At 45.6% G+C, this 23,758-nt stretch overlaps 6 protein-coding genes across 7 annotated transcripts; 1 reads left to right on the top strand and 5 right to left on the bottom strand.

The window, feature by feature from the left end:
- Positions 1-131: 131 nt before the first annotated feature.
- Positions 132-17,143, bottom strand: LOC117588189 (40S ribosomal protein S28). Its single transcript, XM_034279309.1, has 4 exons — positions 17,132-17,143; positions 6,730-6,736; positions 232-482; positions 132-175 (listed from the first exon to the last, which is right to left on the bottom strand). The coding sequence occupies exon 3, from the start codon at positions 465-467 to the stop codon at positions 267-269; it is 201 nt and encodes a 66-aa protein (XP_034135200.1). The 5' UTR covers positions 468-482; positions 6,730-6,736; positions 17,132-17,143; the 3' UTR covers positions 132-175; positions 232-266.
- LOC117588187 (cytoplasmic dynein 2 light intermediate chain 1) lies at positions 492-1,933 on the bottom strand. The gene is made up of 2 exons (XM_034279307.1): positions 1,518-1,933; positions 492-1,455 (listed from the first exon to the last, which is right to left on the bottom strand). The coding sequence occupies exons 1-2, from the start codon at positions 1,719-1,721 to the stop codon at positions 550-552; spliced, it is 1,110 nt and encodes a 369-aa protein (XP_034135198.1). The 5' UTR covers positions 1,722-1,933; the 3' UTR covers positions 492-549.
- Positions 1,977-18,770, bottom strand: LOC117588185 (vacuolar protein sorting-associated protein 54). Of its 2 annotated transcripts, XM_034279304.1 has the most exons (3): positions 18,728-18,770; positions 4,954-5,193; positions 1,977-4,893 (listed from the first exon to the last, which is right to left on the bottom strand). In XM_034279304.1, exons 2-3 carry the CDS (start codon positions 5,133-5,135, stop codon positions 2,274-2,276), a joined length of 2,802 nt encoding a protein of 933 aa, XP_034135195.1. In that variant the 5' UTR covers positions 5,136-5,193; positions 18,728-18,770; the 3' UTR covers positions 1,977-2,273. The 2 variants fall into 2 exon arrangements, with proteins under 2 accessions (XP_034135195.1, XP_034135196.1); XM_034279305.1 differs by lacking the exon at positions 18,728-18,770 and having other exon boundaries at positions 4,954-5,439.
- On the top strand, positions 6,293-9,097 carry LOC117588186 (alpha-(1,3)-fucosyltransferase B). Its single transcript, XM_034279306.1, has 4 exons — positions 6,293-6,614; positions 6,713-7,119; positions 8,198-8,375; positions 8,439-9,097. Exons 1-4 carry the CDS (start codon positions 6,375-6,377, stop codon positions 8,946-8,948), a joined length of 1,335 nt encoding a protein of 444 aa, XP_034135197.1. The 5' UTR covers positions 6,293-6,374; the 3' UTR covers positions 8,949-9,097.
- Positions 10,711-11,594, bottom strand: LOC117588188 (fat body protein 2). The gene is made up of 2 exons (XM_034279308.1): positions 11,271-11,594; positions 10,711-11,210 (listed from the first exon to the last, which is right to left on the bottom strand). The coding sequence occupies exons 1-2, from the start codon at positions 11,592-11,594 to the stop codon at positions 10,764-10,766; spliced, it is 771 nt and encodes a 256-aa protein (XP_034135199.1). The 3' UTR covers positions 10,711-10,763.
- LOC117588184 (laccase-7) lies at positions 12,516-18,838 on the bottom strand. Its single transcript, XM_034279303.1, has 5 exons — positions 18,768-18,838; positions 18,534-18,671; positions 15,403-15,581; positions 13,233-15,341; positions 12,516-13,162 (listed from the first exon to the last, which is right to left on the bottom strand). Exons 1-5 carry the CDS (start codon positions 18,781-18,783, stop codon positions 12,752-12,754), a joined length of 2,853 nt encoding a protein of 950 aa, XP_034135194.1. The 5' UTR covers positions 18,784-18,838; the 3' UTR covers positions 12,516-12,751.
- Between the last annotated feature and the right edge of the window lie 4,920 nt (positions 18,839-23,758).

Here is a 23,758-nt window from a genome sequence, read left to right as displayed (position 1 = left end):
ATTATTAGATATTTGTTTATATTCAATATATTTGATTATTTATCTTTCTAAATTATTGTTTATAATTTTTCCACTGTTAACCAAACATTAAGAGTTAAATGAAATTTATCTTTTCTATTGCAGCTTGGGGTTATATCCGCTGATAGCTTTCTTCAATAGCCAATATCTCATGTACCTATAAAAACTATAAATATTACACCCATTTATTGGCCATAAGTGCCACCAACTTGCATTTGTGTCGTGTCTGTAAACAGGCGACTGTTGGTCTATGCCTGCCAAGGACCATGCTCGAATTTGTTGTTTTCCACATCGACGATATCACCAAGGCGGACACGTCCTTTAACCTTTTGCAGAAATTGAATGCGTGGACAGGAGAGTAGCTGCACTCGAACTTCAGTTAGAATTCCACTCGCCCCAATGCGCCCCAAGATCTTTATAACGCGTGCTTTAGCTGGGATCGACTCCATGATAGAATTATAATAGGACAGGATAATACAGACAAAGAAAGAGAGACAGTTACAATGACATCGGGAGAAACGTTTTCTAGATTTAATTTTGAACACTTTCAAACTTTCCCCTGAGCAGTACATCCCTCATGATTGTTGCAAGTTCTTCGTTTTTCTGCGAGCGCATCTCATCGATGAGGGACTCCTTGAAGCCGGGATCCTTTGCCGGATCTGGGGGAGCCTGTAGCTTCTGCTTCTCCAGCTGCAACTGGGGCACAGCCACGCCAAAGGTGGCTCCAATGCGCTCCACACTCTGAACACCCGTGTCGCCAATACGCGACCAGCTGTCAGTGCCAAACCAAATCGACAGCGGCTCATTGTGGTCTGTGACATGAGAGCGAAAGGGATGACTGGGTGAGCCAAAGCCCATGTGACTGATGGTGTCCCGCAGCACCTTCGAGAGCTTCGGCACCTTCTGCGAGTAGAAGAGCAAAGCGGCACCAATGTGATGCGCCATGGCGCGCAGGCAGCGGCAGATGGCCTTCTTTAAAGATGGATCCAGAGTCATGAACAAATCGTATTTCCCACCCACAATCACAACAGGGAAGGGCAGTGGTTCCAGCGTGCCCAAATCCTCCTTATTCTGCTGCCCCACTCGCTCTAGGGTCCGCTGTTCCAGAGTTTCCCTCAGCTGCGGTGTCATTCGTGCCAGCAGCTCCTGCGAAGTGTCCCTCAGACCCTTGTAGGCGCACTCCAGATCGGTCCAGAAGCGTTGCGGCTGCGACAGATCCACCATTATGAATACTGCCAGCTGCTGGAGTCCATGTGTCCGCATGGGCACCTCCAGCAACTGATCGGCATTGTCCAGGGAGCCCAACTCCCAAACGTTCATGACTTGCGGCGTTCTGCCACTGCCAATGCGGCGCCCAAAGCTGTACTCTAGTGCCAAAGTGGGACGCGTTGTGTGCTCCTCCCGATCAAAGAACTTGTTGATGGCGGTTGATTTGCCCTGTAGAAACAACTGAGATATATTTTCCATGTCCCGAAGCGGCGTATGCCCCCTTCCCTTACCACACATTTGCTGCCCAGCACCAGCAATGTCCGCTCCTTCGGCATTGAGCTGGCCTCCAGCTGCCGCAGGCGCTGCTGCTCCTCCGCCAATCGACCGGCAATGTCCTGGATGCTGGGCGTGGCATTATCACCACCTTCTGTGCTCTTTTCAAACATTCGCCGTAGACGTTTGTGCCAACTGTGAAAGATTTGCGGCAAGCGCATTGCATGAAGAGAAAATTACTAAAAGACATTTCGTTTTGTTTTGGTTTTAAAAGTACTGTTGTCCTGACAACTATTTTGAAGATGTGGCAACGCCACAAGGCTTAATGCGTGGCAAAAGAACCGTTTGAATATTTTTAAGTTTACATTTAAAGGGGAAGTCCTTGCAATTACCCTCCACAAGCATTATCCCACTATACCACTGTTTATAATCAGTTTATAATTAATCAATTAATAATTATTAACTATCTTTTTTAGTTTAATCATAAGCCTTCTTCCATCCTTCCAACTTTAATCTTAATTATTACAAAAAGTGCAAAATCCTTTCTGCGTTTTCTCGGGCGGAACATACATATTATGACTCAAATATACAAATTGCAAAACAAACAAAAATATTCATACGTAGATTAAGGATTAAGAGGGTTATAGATAACTCAATACAGGACTCGATAAAACAAGGATAACGTTGCAAAGGGTGAGGGGAGCATGGGTTAGGGTTACGGGGTCCATGGGTATAACAAACAATGTAGATGCAATGATGCTTCTTGGAATACTTCAATAGAGCCAGATGTCCTCGAGAATGCCATTGTCCAGCTGTGGCGCTGGCAGTGCCTTCAGCGTGCGCAGTGTCTCCATGTAAAAGGTGAGCTCTGAGGTGACGACTCCATGCTGCGGACCCCCATTGTTGTTGATGTTCAGCTTGAGGAGCTGCTCTCTCAGGCGATCCTTGAAGTTGCGATGCATCACGCCGTAGATCTCGTGGATTTGCGCCTCGGGCAGCACACCCGCAATGGCCTCGTGCAGCTTGACCAGATGCCGCGAAATGTGGCGAAAGGTTTGCGAGGGTATGGGCGGACGCGCCTCCCAGGCCTCCAGCTGCGCGGCCACGCGCTCCGACACAATGCCGTGGATCTTGTTCTCGATCTCCTTGATGTGGCCCTGGTAGTCGCGTTCGATGGCCTCGTAGCCGCTCATCGTATGAAAGTGTGCCTTGAGGCGCGGCAGCAGCCACAGCACGAGCTGCAGAGCACGCGACACCAACGCCAGATTGGTGCTAGTTATGGTCTTCAGTCCTGCAACCCGCATGGCGCCCGCACCGATGATAAGCTGACAGCTGCGCGAGTTGAAGCAACGCAGGAGATCCACTACGTTGCGCGAATGATAGCTGGCAAGGAGCGGCAGACGATGGGCACTGCCCCCGTACTCGTACAACATTTGGATGAGCATCAGCGAGGCACTGACCAATGCATACGGCTGCTTACCCTCGAGCAGCAGCACGGGATTGCCGCCGCCGTTGCTGATGAGCGAGCCCTCCGGCTTGGCATAGTCGCCCGAGGACATTCGCTCGATGATGCGCTGGAATTCATGCGGTATATCCACCTGGCGCCATCTCTCCTGGTCGAGGAGCAGCGACAGTTTGTGCTTGTGCTCGGAATGAAAACGCTGCGCGTAGCGGGAGGCCTGCACCTTGAGTGCAAGCTGCAGTGGCACGCTGGACACACCACAGATGCTTTTCGTGGTCTCGCTGAACTGCTCTACGATTTCCGACAGCTGCGAGAGCTCCTGCTCGCTGGCCGAACTCCGCTCAAGGCTCTGGGGCGAAACGATGTTGGCACAACGCTCGTGGCAGTAATGGCAGACGGCCTGTAGCAGCAACTGAAGCTGTGAGCGCAGCTGCTCGTGGTGGCTGGCACTGAGGAAGGCCTCCGAATCAATCAGATTGACTGTGTCCTGCGCCCCAACGGCGGCATCGGCTGTCTGCTGCATTATCCCAACCACAGCCTTGATACGCTCTAGAATGGAGGTCAGCGCTTGGCTGGAACGCTGCAGCAGGGCGATCCACTCGGGCAGGGTCAGCTCTAGGGCCTGTTCGCCGGCGCCCGTCAGGCTGATCTCCTGGTCGCTGTCGCTGCGCGACAAAACTTCGATGAGCAGCTGCTTGATGATGGCTCGAATGGTGGCGATGGCCTCCTGCTGGTACGACTGCACAAAGGAAAAGTTCTGCTTGCGCAGCAGCCCCATCACAATGGCCACCAGCTTGTCCTCCTCCGCGCACACGCTATCCGTCTCTAGTAGTCCCTCCGGCGTCAGGGGTCTGTTGAGGTCGGAGGCGGCATAACGCTCAAACTCCGTCGTCAGCATTTTATCGATGAGCTTCTCCATCTCGCTGAGCTGCATGGGCAGATGCTTGAAGCAGTGCACGCCCAGCAGCTCCGCCGACAGAATCTCCTGCGTCGTGCCAATGAGGTCGAGTGCCGCCACATAGTCCTGTGTGCCCAGGAGCAGCTGCAGCATGGGCTGCGTCTTGTGCACCGTGGCCATTAGCCGGAGCTTATCGAGGGTTAAATTGTAGTGCTGCCGGCGTTTCGCATAGCGCAGTACCTTAAAGCTATCCACCACGGAGCTGTTGTGCAGCTGGGCGAGGGCCGAACGCAGTTGCCGCACCTGCTCAGCCGCCTGTTCCATCTCCGCGAGGATGGCGTGCTGCGTGGTCATGGCATGGAAGAAGGCCGCTGACTTCTGGGACACCTGCTGTGCTATCTTCACCTCCACAACGTCCAGATACTGACTGAGCTGCTCCTGCAGCTGCCGTCCCGTCTGCTGGTGCGTGGCCGGACTCGAGTCCGAGGATTGCATGAGGTCAGGAAAGACCTGCTTGAAGGTGGGCGCATGATGCAGCTGCAGCTGCGACTTGAGGAATATATCCGGCACAGAACTCAAATGCGTGGGACTGCCAATGGAGCTGCCGCCAGTGCCATTCTCCAGCGGTATGTCCCGCTGCAGCTGCTGCTGCCGTCGCTCGTGCCAGCGATAGCGCTTCCCAATGCTGCCCAAATACACGGCAAAGTCCGCATGGGTGATGTCCGGCAGTCTGGCGGATGCCGGCACATGCGTGCGCTCCACAAACTGTTCTCCCCACTTTTTGGTAAACAAATTGCTCTGCTTGCCACGTGATGGATCATTGAGGACGGCCGGCAGATTCTGCGCCGCCGAATAGACTCCCCACTCGGGCGGCATCTCACGGGTCAACTGATTCACGTGATACTTGGACACATGTGCATCGTAATCCCGATCCGAGACACCATCCAGCGGCAGTGAGGCACACACACCATTGAAGCCATATCGGCACACAAAAGAGCCGCCTTCACGAGTACAATGACGATTACGCAGGTGACTAAAATGGATAAATGGATGAGTAATGTTTTTATTGTACACTACACTGATGTCTACGCACGTGACAAACTCTTGTATGCTCTTGAAATGCTCTCTTGTGCAGTAGTAGCAGCTATGCCAGCTGGCTGCAGGTGCTCCGCTAAGAATTCCTCCAGTGCTGGCTGTGGAGTGCTTCCTGCTGTTCCCCTGATGCTGCTGTCCGTTTCCTGTCTCAGCATCTCCCTGGGTTCGCGTTGTGGCCATAACACATACTTTTTGCTACCAAATCCCTCGCCGTATGGTCTGTTGTTGCTGACTGCTGTGGCTTCCTCTCCGCCACTCAATCGTTGACGTGTTATGTCAATATTTGCTTTCTGCCTGTTTTGTGCAGTCCATTAAGGCCAAATGTTGCATTTTGGGCCCTGTCCCTTGGCTTCACTCTCATTGGCTATGAATGGGTGCTGTAGCTCGCATATTTATCGTTGATTTTCAGTGGTTTTACATTAATTGAGCAATTTGTAAATGGAACAATATTTTGATGACGTACTGCAGTGTTGAAAAGCGCGAAAAGTGGGCAGCGACACCTACGTTAGGGCGTACACGTTAACTTGTGCATGAGTTTGTTGAATGATTGGATTATTATATGTTGGTTTATTGTTTCAATCCTTTTTATTGATTATCCGTCCAAAATGTGGGCAAACGTTAATACTGTGACATTTCATGCTAGAAGTATCTTCTATCATACGATAGTTCTGCGAACAAGAACTATTAGGGAGCCAGATCGCGAGTGAACCTGACATAAGCGACGGTTCGAAGAATCATTTTTACGCAAAAGCTCGCATCGGGAAGACCGTGAAATTTGAGAAGAATTTAATTGAAGAAATTATAAAACTGTGACTGCACATCAACTAATATATATTTTTCAGCAAAAGTGAAATAAGAGACAAAATTTTCATATATTCACAATTTTCAGTTCTGTTTGCATACCAAATATAAATAGTGATAAAACAAGCTGTGGAAATTTTTCTGTGCATTGAATGTAAACAAACTTGCAACTTAAACCCTTTCCGTGCATGGTACGTCGCGGTACGTGTGTAATACGACGCTCGCCGACAGAAAGACGTTTTACAACACTAACAGCTGTTGTGACTGAAAATTGCAAACTAAAACCGGCAAACAGGGCGGCGGCATTTTTTTCAAGTTTCAGTCACATTCTTTACGGTATATTAAATACTTTTCGGGATATTTTAACTGCTCAAATGAGTTCAATATATATTTAAGTTTATCGGTATATAATTTGGATAAAAATATATTTTTAATTTTAGCCGAATACCAGAATCGTGTAAATTGATATAGTATATTCGGCATATTTTTAAAATGTGTTTTTATATTTTGGTATATTTTTGAGGGTTCTGCGGTCACACTGGTCGGCACCCTGTTGTTTTGAAATTGCAGAAAATTAAAAATTAACGAAAAAGACGATATTTTGGAGTGAACGCAGCCATGCGGCTGGCACGCCGTTGGATCCTTTTCTTCACGTGCCTGTTACTCGCCTTTTGGGTGCTTCTGTTCGCCTGTTGGCAGATGCTCGAGCGGTGGGATTCTGGAAGTGGAAAATCCTCGGATCCCATTGAGGTGTTGTGGTGGCCGCAGGAGATGCCCTGGCCGTACGACGAGGAGCGAAGATGCGGCGTCTTCGAGTGCCGCTTTACCAACAGTCGTGACCGTTTGCACCTTGTGCGGGTTAGTCCAACAATTACAGCCCATCCCGCTGATAAGCAAAGAAAAAGTGAAAAAGAGAGACAGAAAACAGAGATTCTAATTACTCATAATTTTTTCAGGCAGTTCTCTTTTATGGCTCGTATCTAACTACGGCGGACTTTCCGCTGCCACGTAGCCCCCACCATGTGTGGGCACTGCTGCACGAGGAGTCGCCCAGGAACGTCCCCTTTCTGCCCTTTGATGACTTTCTGCAGCACTTTAACTTTACGTCCACCTTTAGCCGCTACAGCGATATGTCACTGACGACCCAGTGGCTGCCCAGCGCCCAGGATCTCACCTCGATGGACTATGTTATGTCGTTTGACTACAAGTCATCGAATGTGAACGGACCGTCGCCATCGGTGGTGTTTCTGCAGAGTGACTGCAACACCATGTCCGGCCGCGAGGACTACATGAAGGAGCTGATGCTACACATCTCGGTGGACTCGTTTGGCAGTTGTCTGCGCAACAAAGATCTGCCCAAGAGGCAAGTACAAATATAAGAGAACCAAAGGCGGCCACTCGATAAACATTTCACACAAACTCATTCATTCATTCACTCACTCGCTCCGACAATCGTCGCTCAGTCTCAGCTCAGTTTCGTTTCCCAAAACTTTAAATATTCAAAAATATATTTAAAGAGGAATATTTCACCAAGATGGCACCTTCCAATCGCGACAGCAAGAAGCCGCCTAACAAGAAATCGCCGAAAAAGAAGAAGCCGAAGCCTGCTACTTCCAAGAAAAAGGCCACCAAGCAGCCAGACGAGCCGCAGGCAGAGGAGCCGCTAGCGGAGATCTGCTGCCGCGAGTGCTGGTTTGAGAAGTTCCGCGAATTGCCGGGCACATCTGCAACCGCTGACGTTGCCGGTGCCGCCACGGAGCAGCACTCAACTGGCTGCTCAAAGTGCCTGACAAATATTGAGCCTGATGAAGGGGAAACTTCTACTTCGTCGCTCCCTAGCGTACCTGCCAGCATTGTGACAGTTGTCACAGTGCAATCTGAGTCTCTTAGACCTGTGCAGGAGGACCACTACAAAGCGATCATTGAGCGTTTGATAAGCCAGCGCAGTGCTATGAGTGCGATACCATCCAACTCAAGCGTGAGCCAGGCAACATCCAACTCAAGCTTGAGCCAGACAATATCTAACTCAAGCATGAGGCAGATAGCATCTACGGATTCCTTGCTTGATTCGATGGGATTCACAACAGGCACTGAGTCCAGCACATCGCTGGACTCAAACTATTCGCTTGATATGAATGAAGATGGACAGCGCCTACCCAAGCGTCGTCGCCTTGAGGGGCGCCATGCGTGCCAGGGCAAGGAGTGCCAGAAATGTCTGGAAGCAAAGAAAAATCAAGACCTTTTGGTGGCTTTCTTTGAGCCAGAGAAACGAAATCGTCTCTGGAAAGACAGCGACGAAGAATCAAACTGAATCAAACCCACCCACAAACAACACACACAAAGAACATAAACAGACATAAAAATGTACATCAAAATTAGTTGCAGCTGCAAATGTTTTTAAGCACCAAAATTGATAAGTTTCGTTGTTGTTGTTTTCGCAGACTGCAAGTTGATTATCTAAACAATTTGTATTCAACGGAAATGCTGCGCTTTTTGTCCAAATATAAATTTATGATTGCCATTGAGAATGCCGTGTGCGAGGATTATATAACCGAAAAGTTTTGGCGTCCCTTGGTAATTGGCGTCATCCCCATATACTTTGGTTCGCCCAGCATTAAAGTGAGTAGAGAATGAGTGGAGTAGGCTCCATTCCTGATTCCTAATACTATCCCCCCGTTTCAGGACTGGCAGCCGCAACAGAAATCTGCCATATTTGTCGATGATTTCCCGAATGCCGCCGCCTTGGGCAAGTTTTTGTTGGAGTTATCTGAAAACAAAACCGAATACAACTCGTATCGCGGCCACAAACTGAATCGCAGTCATCCCATACAAAACCAAAAATTACTTCACGATTTAATTACGCGTCGCACGCACATGGGTGACCAATCGGTGACCCGTGCGTTTGAGTGTGCCGTCTGCAAGCACGTGAATTATCGCCGCGTTGGCAGCAAGCGCGCGAATCTGCGCCACTACAATTGTCCGTTGAAGCCAATCTATGCGCCGTTGGAGAGCAAGAAGGAGCCGGAGTACGCGAAGGACTGGCGCTCGTCCATGCTGGTGGGTCGCTGCGAGGCGCGCATTATGGATGCTTTTCTACGCTCAAATGTGCCCTACAGCGATGGGGATTTTGAAGTAGAACTCGACATCAGAGTCGCCAACGATCAATGTGATTCGTTGCCAAAATTAGTTTGAGTTACTTTGGCTTACAAAAAAACACTAAACACGAGACACTGTTTCGGTTTCAGACTTGAGCTTTAAGAGCTCTAAGATAATCGAATAATTTGTGATAAATCTAACAATAAATGAAGCATCCAAGATGCTGACCAGATGTAAGGATCCTACTCTTGTGATTGAAGCATCTATTTAATCTGCATCATGTAATTATATTTTTAATTCATTGTTTTCCTAAAATTTAGATAGTATTGCCCCATCGGAGCACGTAGCAAAGATATCAGCTTCCCCTTCTGGTTCGCTGCACGGCTGCGAGTCCATGTTGACATCTTCATGCGGCTCATTGTGCTGCTCCTCATGCTGCACCCCATGCTGCTCCTCATGCTGCTCCTCATGCTGCTCCTCATGCTGCTCCTCATGCTGCTGCTGCTGTGGCTGTTCTTTCATCTGCTGATTTTGGAGTATATCTTTGAAGGCATCTTCCTCCTGTTTCTGTAGAGCTGCTGCCTCTGTCTCCTGCTTCTGTTTAGCTGCCTCTTCCTCTTCCTCCTGCTTCTGCTTTTGATCCTTGGCCGCCCGTTCTGCCTCCTCCTTCTCCTTTAACAGCAGGCGACTGCAAACCAAACGATAGCCTGGTGTAGCCCCCCCTTCGTACTGGGGATTGGGTGTGCGGCCCAGATTTCGCATCTCCCTGATGACCAACGTCTTATACGAAGCCCGAGGACTGTCACAGATCAGCATCTTGGATTGCGAGAATGGTCCATGCCGCACAGAGATACGCGGCTCGTAGGCAGCCTTTTCGATGACCTTTCGCGGCTTTCGAGGCACGGACTGAAGCTTGAAGGCGGGACGTGGTCGCGGTTTGCCGCAGCTGCGCTTGACAAACTTTTTCTTGGGCGTCTTGCGAATCGTCTTGTGGGTCAGCGGTGCACGTCGTGTATACGGCAAGGCGAGGGGTTCCTCGCGTAGTGGTCTATTACAGGACGAGCAGTAGAGGGGGTGTGCGGTATTGGGCTGCAGCTGCTCGTCGATGATAAACCTAAAGACGGGCTCGGACTCGGGAAGCAGTTCATCCATCTCCAGCGAGGGTCGGTGCATAATCTTGCATGTTTCCCGAGGTTTTGGAATCGATTTTGACTTACGAATTAGACGTCCTCCAGTGGTCTTGAATGTGACCTCCACTTCCCAGCCCTCCTGTGTGGCTCCCTGCTCCTCAATATGCCAATAGTTCTCATATTCCAGCTGTGGAGTATCCTTAGACGTGGATGACTCGATCTTCTGGTCACATGTGGCACACCAAAGCTGTGCAGCGGCTGCTTTATGCTCGCGTCGTGTCATGCTCTAATTTTGTAGCAAATACTAAGAGTATTTTGTGTGTTAAATAGTTTTGTGTTTAATAAAAATGTGTAAATGTTACTTTAAGTGAAACCAGTGTGGGAGTGTGTGGAATGTTGGGAATGACAGGCCTGGGTAAAGAGTTCTCCTACAAGGCTGACTTTGTGATGCAAAACTGTGAAAATTTGGGAATCAATCGACAACTATCTACTTTTTTCTCTCAAGGCGTAGCTTGTGCAACCGAGGTGCGCTGCTGCATTACTTGACTGAAGAATTTCTTCGATCTTGAAAACTTCAGCCCTAGACATGGGATTGTTATTCCTAAATGCCTACCAATTGTTGAAAAAAAAAACTACTAAATCTTCAGGAACTCCTTCCTCCCAAGTCGCAGCTTGTGCAACCGATGTGCGCTGCTGCATTACTTGACCAACAAATAACTTCGATAAAATCCTTTTATGCCGTTGCTCAAATATCAAAATTGCTTTATTTTCTGCACACTTTCTACATCTGCCAGTGTGTCATGGGCAACACTTCCTTCAGCTGACCCATATTGACCAGCCACATGCTGCCATTCTTCATCATTTCCATGGCCTTGATCATCTGCATGGCAGCCTCCTCGGGCATTTGTCGCTTGGCGCTCTCAATAGCCTCCACCAACGACTCGGAGTGGTGCCAGGTGACATTCTCACGGAGATTAGCCATCATCTCGGTGCTTGTGAGACCAGGACACATGGCCATGAACATAACCCCCGTCTTCTGGTAGATTACCTTGTCGCCCATGGAGCGGGTGAAGCCGAGAACGCCATGCTTGGCCGCGGCATACACCGCAAAGGTGGGTGCAGGCTCCAAGCCATAGACAGAGGACAGATTAATGACCATGCCGCCCATGCCCATTTGGGTCTTGTCCATGTAGGGCATAGCCGACATCGTCATCATGATCATGCCAGTCTGGGAAGGAGACAAAGAAGATTAGAGGGGGGACACTAGATTGTACTTTGAATCTCTTACCAAATTCATGCCCATTGTCGTCTCCACATCCTTGTCGAGCAGCACATCCTCGCCATTGATTAGCACATCAATGTGTCCCATCATTTGTCCCATTTTCAGCATCGTCTGCTCAATGCTCAGCTTGTCCATGAGATTCATTGGCATGAAGACAACCTTCACGGCGGGATTCTCCGCCTGCAGCTTCTTCATCATCTCCACATTCTCCATGCGGTGCATGATGCCAATCATCTTGATCTTCTTCTGCATCAGCTGCATCATCATCTGCCAGCCAATGCCCGTGAAGCTGCCAGCATAGACTACATTCTTGCCAGTCCAATCAAACATTTTGTATGCGGAATTGTTAGCTTTTTAGCGGAGTAGTAAAATGGGAGGACTCGCAGCGAGTGTTGTGTCTGACTGGTTGGCAGAACTGCTGGTTGGTCTTTTATAGGTTCAGAATGGCCCAACGCCTCCAGATGTCCAGATCAGGGCAGAGTCTCCAATGCACAGGGAAAGCGAGAGAGAGGGAGAGAGATTACTTTTGTTTATGCCAAATGCAATCTATTGATGGTTGCTGTCTACGGTTGGGGGGGTCATCTCTGGTCAAAGTTCAATGCATTTGCAGATACCCGAATTGGGGTGACGTCTCGAAAGTCCAGCTGTTGCCAGTTGCCGCTGCCTCCAGATAAGATCGCTATCGGCCTTGAGGGCGTTGCCGTTTGGATTTACCACCTGACATACAATGTATTGCTTGCCCATTTATCAGTTTTGCTATTTATTATAAATTATTATAAATCTAAAGGCATTAAATATGCCATTAAATGTTGCAATATTTGGGTAAAGTTTCATCAGAATTGTTGGGCTATATTTGGAAGGTTTCTGTAACTGAAACGTGGGGAAAGGCGTACGTAGAGATTACCATACAACCTTTAGACACGCACTGAGAAAGGGCTTAAAGCAACCTACAGAACTCGAAAAGGTGAAAGCAGGAAGCAATCCTTGGAAGGAAATACATATCTCCTACAGATGGAAAAAAGTTAAATTTATGTTTTATTTCCTTTAATTTTATGGATGAAAAAGGGGCATCTTCTGCACTCCTTTTACATTTAACGATGGAGTGTGCCTTACCCCATGAATGCTGCTCCTTTTCTCAACACAAACATTGAGAAGTCTTAGGGATATATGTTATAAACGATGCTGGTAATAGTAAGCAACTGATGCCTCCAGAAAAGTCAAATGGTTTGCTCCCCTTTAAAATTGATCGAGTTTCTTATAAAATTGTTTAATAGATTTTTAGAAAAGATTTTTTTCTTAGACAATCACAGATGTTTAGATGCTACAATGAGGGCTACACATACGACTATGGAATACAATATATACAAAAGATGAACTCAAACAGCAGACAGCAAAGAGACAGACAGCTGCTGCTCCCGCTCTGAATAAATAATCTCTGAAATTCGCGTGGCAAGTATAGATGGGGGGAGAAGTGGTTGTCCGGCCCGTTAGTGCCCAAATCGCAGCAAAAGTAAACTGCAAATCAAAGCGATCGTCGCTGGGCCGCTTGCCAATCCTTTGGCACCTCCATCCGTATCCTGTGGTGCGGCTGTTGGCGGTTTGCTGCTAGTCCCCTCAGTGGTTGGCTCCGCATCGGAACGCAAATCCGGATTGTAGTCCCCACAGGTGGGAAAGTGCTCCGGCACGGGCACCATTTGATCGTCGTCGCCTACCTTGAAGACCAGAGCCATGCCAATCTCCGCATGAAACTCAATGTGGCAGTGGAAGAGCCAATAGCCAGGATTGTAGGCCTCAAAGCGAATGATGGTGTAGCCACCATCGGGAATGGTTACTGTATCCTTCACAGGAGGATTGACAAAGTTGCGTTTTAGCAAATTGAAACGATCCAGGGATTTGATCTGAGGAAAGGGGAATTAATTAAAGAAAATTTGGAAAATTGTAAAGCAGCTTCTGAGAGCAATTTCTCACCATTTCGATGGTCACATTCTCGCCCAATCTCTCCAGTGCCAGCACTCGAAATGCATTGCCATGCAAGTGGAAAGGATGATTCGCATAATACTGGAAACCCTCGTCCACAATGATTAGCTCCACCACCGCATTGAGTGGCACTTGCAGCACATGGTGGCACTTGCAGAACTCTGTGCGGCAATCGATGCCCTGCGCCGCGAGACTTGTCTCGTTGCAAAAATCAGCGTCGTTTAGTTGTCGGCGGGAAGGCAGCAACGCCAGCGATGGAAACTTCAGGGTTATGTGATTCAATTGTGGCGTGTAGAGGCGATTCGATTGCGTCATATTCATGTCCATGGCATAGAGATCTTTGTCGTGGAACTCTGGATTATTCTTGGCATAGAAATCGTAGTACACAAAGAACTTGAAGTCAGCCTCCGGCTGGAGCGTGTCATGATCGATGCCCGGCACTTGATCGTAGATGGGCAACGCTCGCATCTCAGCCACAGTTTTGGTGTCCGGATAGCCCGGTCCACGGTTCATTACATTCAGTTCAATGCCCTCCGCCTTGTGGGCGTAACTGAGCGCCGCGCTGGGCTCCTCATCGGGTGCGCCTTCGTACCGCAAAATGGCCACTTGGAAGGCGGAGGTGAAGACCTCGCTGCAGTCCATTAAGCCCTTGAGGCGCACCCAATAGTTGCCCACCGCCTGATTGGCATGCAGCACAAAATCAAAGCGTTCCCCGGCATATGTCACAATGGAACCCACTTCCATGGCCTCAATGTCAAAGCCATCCGAATTGATGGCCGTCAGATTATGCCCATCCACCGAAACGACAATCGGACAATTGAGATACTCCGCATTGATGATCCTGAAACGATAGCGCAGGCCACGCTGCACATTGTACACCTGATGGGGCACCAGTTCGAGGGGAATCTCATTGAGATTTCCACGCTTTTGCCGCAACAGTTGCACCGGAAAGAGTCGCGTGGTATTGGTGTTGTTGTTCTTGGCCAGACGTGCGCTTCGTGGCAAAGTTTGTACCAAATCCACCTCGGATTTGGGCAGCGGCTCTAACGGCTTCGTGCTCGTCTTGCCTCTGGCCACCTGATGCTCCTTTTTGGCCTCTGCCCAGATGCGATTGTAATAGCGTCCCCGGCCATTGACCAACAGATTGTGCGGCTTATTGTCGCCTCGAGAGTGATGATGACTCGCAAAGATGCTGGCCCCGGGCTCGTGTATCCAGTCCTGGACAATCATCACATGTTCGCTGAGATCCAGATCGTACAGTCGGCCGTGGGGCTCTGCACTCTTTGGTTTCCTGATGATCAGTGCCCCAAAAACTCCATCGCCACGCTGCATGCCCGTGTGCGAGTGCCAGAAATGAGTGCCCGAGAGATCCGCTGGGAAACTGTAACGGAATGTGGCATGCGGCGTAATGGGGCACTGCGTAATGTGCGGCACACCGTCCATGTAGGGCGTATTCTTCTGATGCAGTCCATGCCAGTGGATGGAGGTGCTCTCCCCGAGCAGACTGTTCTTCACATCCACCACGATGCGATCACCTTCGCAGACCTCTATGGCGGGCCCTGGCATCATGCGATTCACCACAGTGATGCCACGCTCCAGGCCATCTCCCATGATGCAGTGTGGCCGCGAGCAATCCGTCAGATTTCGTGGACAATCGTAGCAGGCCTTGGCGAAGGTCTGATACCATTCCACAACAAAATTGTAGCGGCAAGTGAGGGGTTCCCCGCCTGCTTGACAATCGCGACGACAGGGATGCTGTCGGTACCATTCGGCAGTCCAAGTGTCCTCCGAGCCCTCCAAGTCACCCACTGCATCGAACGGCTCCACTCGCGACGCTTTTAGGGGACTTGGACGACAAAAGGGGCAACAGTTCCGCAGCTCCACCCTCGAGGCGGGACACTCCTCCTGCAGCGGCGGACAATTGCGCTGATACGTGTTGATAATAATCTGGCCAGTGTCCAAACGGCCACACTCGAGGAGGGTACAGTCGGCATCGTTGTGCCAGGACTCACCCACCGCATACAGGGTATTATTATGCTGGCAATGGGTGCGCACGCACTCGCCACAGCAGCTGCCAGCGGTTGAGCGTAGCTCCGAGCCCTAAAAAGAGTATCCATAAATTATTACTCTATCAATAGCTAATGACTGGGAATATCCTCACCACTTCACAGTAGAACTCATTGCAATCGACTTGTGTGACGACAATATGCGCCTGCGGATCCGTGGCCACGCCCGCGGCACACGAGTACACCAGACAGGGATCCTGTGAGGCAAACCACACGGCACCCAGCTCCCGGCGGTAAGTTACATTGTGCTCTTGATATAAACAAAATGTAACGCCTGGAATTTGGGGGGAAACTTATATTAAAGTACAAGAAATTAAAGAATTTTCCAGCGCTCTACAGAGAACAGATTTTCGAGCTTTGTTTTGCTCTGACAAACAATTGTTTTAGTGACACAATCCCTCCAGCAAATATAATTCTTATGGCAATAAACAATGTCAAAAAAAGAGCAATCAACAGACAAATGGAAGAAATTTGTGAGCTGTGAGCTGAATACCCCCAAAAATATAAAAAACAAACTCCTTTTGTTGTCACATCACGCGCCAGAGATTCGTAATTTACGAGATCATTATTTGAATGCAGTGAGTAAATGCGAGCGTGATTACGAGTGCAAACATAAGCAAGTAAATCTGTATTTTTGGTTTATTATTTAGTGGCTAAGTGTGTAATACACGTGCTAATTAGCTACAGGCTGCAGGGGTACTTGAACTTGGAAAAAGTGGGACAAGTTGTAACGAAAACCAGAACTTTAATCGTTTTAAAAGATTGATAAAAATAAAGATATCTATGTTGTTATCTCTCAAAGATAATACCCAATTTTGATTAAATTTTCAGCAAAATTATAGCACTAATTTGATTCCAAATCTTAACAAAAATTCTTTAAAATTGAATGCGGAGCAGCGTAAATCGTCGATCAGATTGTATAAAGAATTTTAGTTCCCACATTTACTCAACATTCCCTCCCAATCCCTCAGAGTCTGTTACTCTCTCTTTCTGATGACAGCTAAAAATACGCTTGGTAACAATATCTAGTATTAACCTCAGAAATCTGTGATGATGCATCAACACCTGTCAGTCGCTGAACATCTGGTCCGATTACCTGTTCCTTCTTTCCTATGTAGATTAAAGCAACTGAGAACAGAACAGTTAAGAGGTGCGCTACGGAATGCTAATTAAAATGACATCAAGACCCGGATTGCGGGTCAAGTATAGGTATAGGTCTGCCACCTGATCCGGTTGCTGTCTATGGCAATTGGCAGGCCTTAACCGATGATTAAGGTACTGTTTTTCCCCAGACATACTCACTCTACGCCTCTATCCCCTTTTGGTGCTATGCCTAAGCATGAGTCGATCGATCGATCGAAATTCGCCTTTAAAAGATTCGATAATCTACACAGAACCCGCCCTCTATAAATGTAGCCCATACAAATGGTTTAACTGTAGGTCAAAGCCAAAGAAAAAACATGTCCACGATCACGTTCTGATGAAAATTTCAGCGAATGAGAAATCTCAGGTGCTCAAAAATACACTCTCACATTAAAAACAAATTAAATTAACGACAGGCATTTGACGGGAGATTACAATGTGGTGGGAAAGATAAGCCCTAGCCGATAGGTACTTTATGAGCTGCTAGATCTTAGATTGCAATCAGTGGGACATTAAAGTGCAATATTTTGCACAAATAAAACACAATTAAAGGTTTAAATTTATACAATTAATTAACTGACAAACACTCCTGTCCAATGTTCCGAGAAGCTGGCAGTTGAATCGGAACCAACAATCAACGATACCGGGCTACACCTCACGCAGCGTTTAGGGGAAGTCGACAATCAATCGACACTGGCAATTTCTCTCCCTCTTGGTGATGTTTCAATGACGGACGAGACGATGTCCACGTTCCCCGATGACTCTTTCTTTGCCGGAAATGAGCGAAGGAAGCCACGGCGAAAAGCTTCTTAGACGACAAGACCATATCTTCGTGTGCTTAGTCCAACGGTGACTCGGACAGGACCATACACAGTCAGGAAAAGCTCCAATAAATTCCCAGACAATCGCCAACAATGTCGAAATTTTCAACAATTTAAAACATTTTCTTTTCCATTAGGTTGATATTTGGAAGGGAAAATTTTACAAAATATTTCTTATTGTTTTGAGGCTTTTTACCACAGATAGAAGCAGGCCTAAGGTTTTGTTTTAATATAAATTAGACTTTAAAAAACTTTAAACTTCCCTTCAAAAAAGAGGATTATTTATGGGAAATAAAGTTTTGGTCTTGGCATGAAATATGGTTCTCAGTTCTCAATATGAGAGCCCTCCTACATCCTGGTTGGGTGGGTTGTTTTCTTTCCTTTATTTATATTTTATTTTTTACACGCATGTTTTTATTTTTTGTTGATTTACAAGAGGCAAAGAAGTGGAAAGAGGCGTGCGCTGTCAGCAGCTGTTTGGCATATAAATTATTTTTGTGAGTGCTGCACGTAGCATGGTGCCTCCTCCTCCGCTCCTCCTTTAGCGCTGGCTGCCTGTCTGTCTGTCAGTTAACCATTAAGGCCGCATTTATTGACTGCTTTTGTGAGGGCTTGGGCCTGGTCGCTGGGCTTTGGGCTTTGGGCCTGCATCGTTTATTGGCTCGTTATGGCCATTATTATGATTGCCTCCGACTGTTTGTTGGCGCATTTGTTTAAACCATCAACCATTTCGTTGATTATTTGCCGGACTTGCGCAAATTCACATGCCCTGGCGACGGGGGGTAGGCTCTCAGTATTTTTAGCATGTGAGTGGCAATCAGCATTTATCGTGTACATTGTCTAAGGAAAATACTCTCGCACTTCGACACAATCTCATACCTGTGAGCATGTGCACATATTTTTTATTTAATGCTAATGCCCCGCCATAATGTTGGCCAAGGTCGAAACTCGTTAATTGCCCACTTCTGAAGCTTCTTACAGGTTTATGCATATATACATTTCTTTCTGGGATACCCAGTGGGTAATGAGGGGAAGGGTGTGTTGTTTATGTGGATTTGTAGAAGGAAGCCTTTGCTAACCACTAAACTATATTTTCGCCACGAATATTTTATTTTCTTATCAAAATTCCTTCTAAGTGGTTTTCACCAATTTGCCAAGCATTTTTATTATTCAATTTATGTTATAATATTTAATTTTCCTATCAAAATTCTTTTTAAATAACCTTCCACAAATTTCCTAAGCACAAAAAAAACCCCACTCACCTGCTGTAGAATTTGCAGTTTTCAAGCCTGCCGTAGAATTTACAGTTTGAGTGCCCGCTGTCGCATTTACAGTGTCCAAGCCGCTGGCCCGACTCGCAACCTGTAAGAGCACTGTTAAGGAACATGCCAGCAGCACTGTTAAGCCTCTGTTGGCCGCCCGCATGCTGTAGAATCTGGTTTTTGCTGCTTTTGTTGTTGCTGCTGCTGCTGTTGCTGCCGCTGCTTCTGTTGCTGCTGTCGACAAACTCATTTTGTCATAATTATGGTTTACGTTTATTTAATTTGCGGTTATTGTTTTTCTTTCTATTGCTGGCGCTCGCACCGTCTTTTTTTCCTCCTATTTTAGTGGTAATTGTCTTTAATTCAACTTTTTTTTGTCTTTTGGGAAGTCGGCGGAATTATTGGAATCGCTTTGCGGAAGTTGTTGTGGATTTTGGCCAACAACTATATGCCTTGATTGCCTGAAAATGCGAGAAAAATAAATTATTAATACTTATAGGATTCGGAATCAAGCTGAAATTTCCGACCGATACGATTATTATATGTATTTATACAGTTGGTTGATCTTTCGGCATTTAATAAGCGAGTTGTTGTTTTTTTTTATATTATTTTTGCAGATGTTATTATGTAGAATATTCACCCAAAACGAGTTGCTCCCACATTAAAGATGTTTTTGTTTGAAATTTTTAAGAGCCATTTCTGATGTTTATCGCGACTGAGAAGAAATGGTTGGATGTGTGGGGGTTCAAGGCCAGCTTAGGAAATGGACAGTTATGGCTGACATAGTGCGAATAGTAATTGGCATATTGATATTACTAGGAAAAAAATTATGGGTAAGAAATTGCTGCATAATTTATTTGTTTAATTGATTAGGAATTAGTTCATTTTTGCAGATGTCTTCCAGTATTTTGTATAATATTGTTAAAAATGATAGACTTTATATTCTAAATGCTTCTTCTGTATATTCTCCTTTTCCCCACAATCATCTTCATTCCCATAATATTTTCTTTCTAATTAACAATAACAATAACGCCTAAATTCTGCCATGGGTTATGCCTGTCCCCAAATCAATCGAAATCCCCGAGGCCCTAACCTAACCCCAAGCATCCTTTATTGACCCACGCTCGCGTCCAAGAGTCGACAGGGAAGTCCGACACGCACATGGCCGAAAGGGCGGAAAACATCTGAGGGAATTTATATTGTATATTGTATATTAAGTTAAGTATGATTTACGGCCTGACTGTAAATATCACTCATACGCGCTGTGGTGCCTTGGCCTAGGCGAAAGGGAGCATCCGACTGTGGGACTGTGTGCATTTGAGCCCTATCAGCACATGGCCAGCATGTTGATTCGCTCAAGAAATACACACACACACACAAACACACAGACATACAGCACGTACAAATTTAATTAATTAGCACGCTGTTCCTTAAACACATAGACACAGGCAGACCAACAGGCAGACACAGACACAACCCATAGAGTAACGACAGGCACAGGACTCACGTTCGTAAGCCAAAAGTCCAGCCAGTGTCCAGGGAGACACACAGCAGGAACAGGCAGGGGTGGGGGCATATAAAGAAAACGGCGCATAAATTATGAAAAAGCAAAAACACAAAAATATAGGACGCAAAAAATTGCGTAAGGCATTTTTCATACCATAAAGTTTGCCTTACGGCTGTCATTTTCTTTGGGGATGCTGCTGCCAAGGGGATTCCCATTAAGGCAACATTTTCATTGAGACTCATGAAATATGTTCTTTGAAGAATACGAATATCGAACCCACCTTTATCGCTCAGAATAATATAATTATTTTAGTTACTTTACCTGCCTAATATGTCGATAGAGCATTTATTCTTCTTTACATTCCCGCTATAGCCTGCTTCAGAGACTTTCCATAACGGCCACTTTTATTTGGCAAACACTTCAAGCATCTTAAAGATTTATGTACTACCTTGGGGGCTACCTGTGGGGCTGCTTCTGTGTTGTGTTCCCGAACGCACTTCCGTTAATTAGGAATTAAGTGTCCGCCTACGTGGCACTTCATAAAAGTCGTCACAAGGAAAACAAAATAAAAACGAAACCTTGAAAACCCCTGGAAACTCCGAAAGCCCTGAAACATCGCCGAAAACCCCGAAATTCAATGTAAGTCTATTAAAAAGATATGAGCAGATATTTAGCGGATAATTTAATTTTCAAATGCGAGACGAAACTTTGTTTGTTAATTAATGGTTTCGGGTGTGGGGGATGTCTCCGGCATTAATCAATCAAAAGAGCAAATATTTGATGGGGTATACAAAAGTGAATGGCGCTTCGTACTTAGGGTTCCCCCTTTGAATCGCATTCTGATACAAATATATCTTTAATCATCTCTGAAGTGTATATATCTCAAGCGGGATTTTCTTTTATTTACGGACATGACTAAACGATTTGATTACGCCTACTGTCAATTGTCTAATAACTTTGACAATTACTTGGACAATCACTTTAATTAACATGCATATTTGGCTTTTGACGCGAGGAACGTCACGTGGACTCAACACTCAACGTTCGCAGCGATTACTCATTTTCTACATGGTCTAAATGCTTGATTTGATCTATAATTAAAATCCCCACAGGGATTACCCTCTGAAAATTAACACCCAGCCCAGGGGGAATGTCGCAGGCAGTTTTGTAATTTCTTTGCGGTGTTCGGATTTTTCGATTTGACTAAAGTGTGGGTTGGGTTTGCTGTTCTGCTTCAGTGGCCGCTGAATAGAATTTCCATAATTTAATCTTGAGATAATGTAACAATGATATCATTAGTTGATCGTGAATAATAAAGGGAAGGCCAATCAAGGCAGTTCTTGGGAATTTTTATAGATTAAAGTTTGGAGTTTTTGGGAATTTTTATAGACTAAAGTTGGGAGTTCTTGGATATTTTTATAGACTAAACATGTGAGTTCTTGGGAATTTGTATAGGTAAAAGTTTGGGGATTTGGGAATTTTTACAGATTTAAGTTTGGGGTTTTGGGATTTTTTTTTAATGTATGTATGTAAATTTTTCCACGTTGAGAAAACCTAGTGAACCTTCAATTTGGGTTCCAAATACTTTTTTGAAAACTCTATTCATAAATAAATGGAAGTAATTTGAATAAAGCTCAAGTAGCCCTAGACTTTTTAATTGTTAAAAAAAAAAAAAAAAAAATTAAGATGAACTAAAACTGTTTAAAAGGAAGCCACCTCGAAGTGTCACTTAATTAAGTGTTACTTATTGACATTCCACTGTTAAAAGCGATCCGATTCTGCAGCGTCTCTGCAGAGACAAATTTTATGAAGCTGCTCTCTTTTTTTTATGGGCAATTTCTTTTTGATGGAGACAACAACTAAAATTTCACCGCCAAATTAATCTGGCAATTGTTGTTATGCAAAGTTTTGTTATTATTTATTTGGATTTTTGACTTTTTTTGTATACGTACGGAATCACACGTCCGTAAAATGATTGCATAATACATAGCGCAGTGCTTTCCGCTTCACGTTTTTACATATAATTAAAACTATCGAGAGAGGGCTTAAGTATTGTAATTTGATTTATTTTTGTGAGCGTCTTCGGCCACTTATTTTTGACAACAATTAGCTGACCGCATTTTGATTGCTTTGTTTGGCTTGTTGGCTTTTTGGCTGTTGTTGTCTCTCTGCGCCAACATTTTTGTTGAGGTAGGCAAGCAATCAGATAAAAGATGTGGCCAAAAAAGAGAGAGAGAGAAGAAGGTGAATGGAAGATTTTTAAGCCGCTTATCATATGAAACCTTTTCCCCCCCGTTTGTGATTCCTGTTTTCTCCTCGCTCGGGAAATCCCTGACATGTCTCGTCATACATTGTGTTGACTGCCTGGTTCTGGTCATCATGTGCTAGCTAGCCATGGCCAAGCCGGTTTCTGTGGAACCAGTCTTTAAGTATTTCTCTCTCATTACAAGACACACACAAACCCATACAAAACCCAAAATAAACTACGCTCTGGGGTCAGCTGTGAGGCGGAGTTACGTGCCACCATAACCACACACAAATATTTACCCAATTTGTTTATGCTTATTCACATTTGTTAACCATATTTTTAGTGTATAATTTTGACTCATGATTGATGAAGATCGAGGGATTGAGGTGTTTTGTCTTGCGAATAGAATCTTTGGGTTGCAGCAATTATTTATGGGCGCTGCTTGTGGGATTTATTTTTCAATGTCAAGGCCGTTTGTAAGTGTGTTTGGGGTAGAAGTAGAGGTTTCTGAACACTGGGAATTGAAGCTGTGGGGTTTCTGTAGCTTTTTGTGTAGTATTGTATAAGATTGTAGCTTCTTGTGTGGGTCAACATGACTTATGAAGCATGACATTATTTTTTTATGATATTTTTCATGCCTTTTGGAAGACTTTCAATTGTGGATGGAGTTTCAGGTTTATTTTGTTGCATGATTCCATATGGCCAATAGCCAATAGATGAGTCTTTAAAGGTATTTATAGATAATTAAAAATAACCCAAGTTATGATATATGAAGAGTGAATAGTTTTTTCTCTAATTTTTTGGGAATTATAAAAGTTAGTTATTAGTTCGCTGTTTTTTCATCTTTTGGTGATAAATCTGTTGTCAGATTTAATTGTTATCAGCTTTAATTATCATCAGATTACATTTTTTTCAAACACATAGCTAAAAATCCATAAATTCTTTCAGATATTCTCAATTATTTCACTTTACTCTCAAATCCAATTTCACAATTATCCAATTGTATAATTTTTGTATCAAGGTTTTTGTTTATAAAACCATCTTTATGGAACACAATTAGAGCATTTATGGTAGACTTGGATTGTGTTTTTGATAGCCACCCAGCCAAGTTCACGATTGTACTCTTGGCTCATGGCTCTTGGACTTATCCCAGCGATGGATGGGACTTATCACACGACTGGCTGGGCCTTATGATATCACTAAATACACAGCGCGAACAGAATTTTATGGCATCTTAGATTAGGATTTTCGGTTAGGTTTCCGTCTCAAACGCAGCGAGGGGAATCGCAAAGTCCTTACAAGGTTTCCACAGGAAGTGATCGTTTTTCTTTTATTTTTGTCTTCGAACAGCTTTTAAGTTCGATCCGCACCGTTCGCCGATTAAACCGCAACTAACTCGCGCCGAGTGCAGCTAAGGCGCTTTTGAAGCGGCAGAAAACGCGCTAAAACTGAAGCAGGCCCAGTCTATGG

The sequence above is a fragment of the Drosophila guanche genome, unplaced genomic scaffold (assembly GCF_900245975.1).
Source record: "Drosophila guanche unplaced genomic scaffold, DGUA_6, whole genome shotgun sequence".
Taxonomy (NCBI): domain Eukaryota; kingdom Metazoa; phylum Arthropoda; class Insecta; order Diptera; family Drosophilidae; genus Drosophila; species Drosophila guanche.
Note: the sequence above shows the minus strand (reverse complement) of the source record. Positions and strands in the feature narration are given on the sequence as shown.

What these genes read in the sequence shown, in the direction of transcription:
- LOC117588189 (XM_034279309.1), bottom strand. Translation starts at nt 467, where the DNA reads ATGGAGTCGATCCCAGCTAAAGCACGCGTTATAAAGATCTTGGGGCGC.
- LOC117588187 (XM_034279307.1), bottom strand. Translation starts at nt 1,721, where the DNA reads ATGCGCTTGCCGCAAATCTTTCACAGTTGGCACAAACGTCTACGGCGA. An exon ending in TGCTGGGCAGCAAATGTGTG is followed by an intron (nt 1,456 to 1,517) that starts GTAAGGGAAGGG and finishes TTGTTTCTACAG; the next exon opens with GGCAAATCAACCGCCATCAA.
- LOC117588185 (XM_034279304.1), bottom strand. Translation starts at nt 5,135, where the DNA reads ATGGCCACAACGCGAACCCAGGGAGATGCTGAGACAGGAAACGGACAG. An exon ending in AGCATACAAGAGTTTGTCAC is followed by an intron (nt 4,894 to 4,953) that starts GTGCGTAGACAT and finishes TATCCATTTTAG; the next exon opens with TCACCTGCGTAATCGTCATT.
- LOC117588186 (XM_034279306.1), top strand. Translation starts at nt 6,375, where the DNA reads ATGCGGCTGGCACGCCGTTGGATCCTTTTCTTCACGTGCCTGTTACTC. An exon ending in ACCGTTTGCACCTTGTGCGG is followed by an intron (nt 6,615 to 6,712) that starts GTTAGTCCAACA and finishes TAATTTTTTCAG; the next exon opens with GCAGTTCTCTTTTATGGCTC. An exon ending in AACAAAGATCTGCCCAAGAG is followed by an intron (nt 7,120 to 8,197) that starts GCAAGTACAAAT and finishes TTGTTTTCGCAG; the next exon opens with ACTGCAAGTTGATTATCTAA.
- LOC117588188 (XM_034279308.1), bottom strand. Translation starts at nt 11,594, where the DNA reads ATGTTTGATTGGACTGGCAAGAATGTAGTCTATGCTGGCAGCTTCACG. An exon ending in CGACAATGGGCATGAATTTG is followed by an intron (nt 11,211 to 11,270) that starts GTAAGAGATTCA and finishes TCTCCTTCCCAG; the next exon opens with ACTGGCATGATCATGATGAC.
- LOC117588184 (XM_034279303.1), bottom strand. An exon ending in AACTGCAAATTCTACAGCAG is followed by an intron (nt 15,582 to 18,533) that starts GTGAGTGGGGTT and finishes CCCAAATTCCAG; the next exon opens with GCGTTACATTTTGTTTATAT. An exon ending in ATGAGTTCTACTGTGAAGTG is followed by an intron (nt 15,342 to 15,402) that starts GTGAGGATATTC and finishes TACTCTTTTTAG; the next exon opens with GGCTCGGAGCTACGCTCAAC.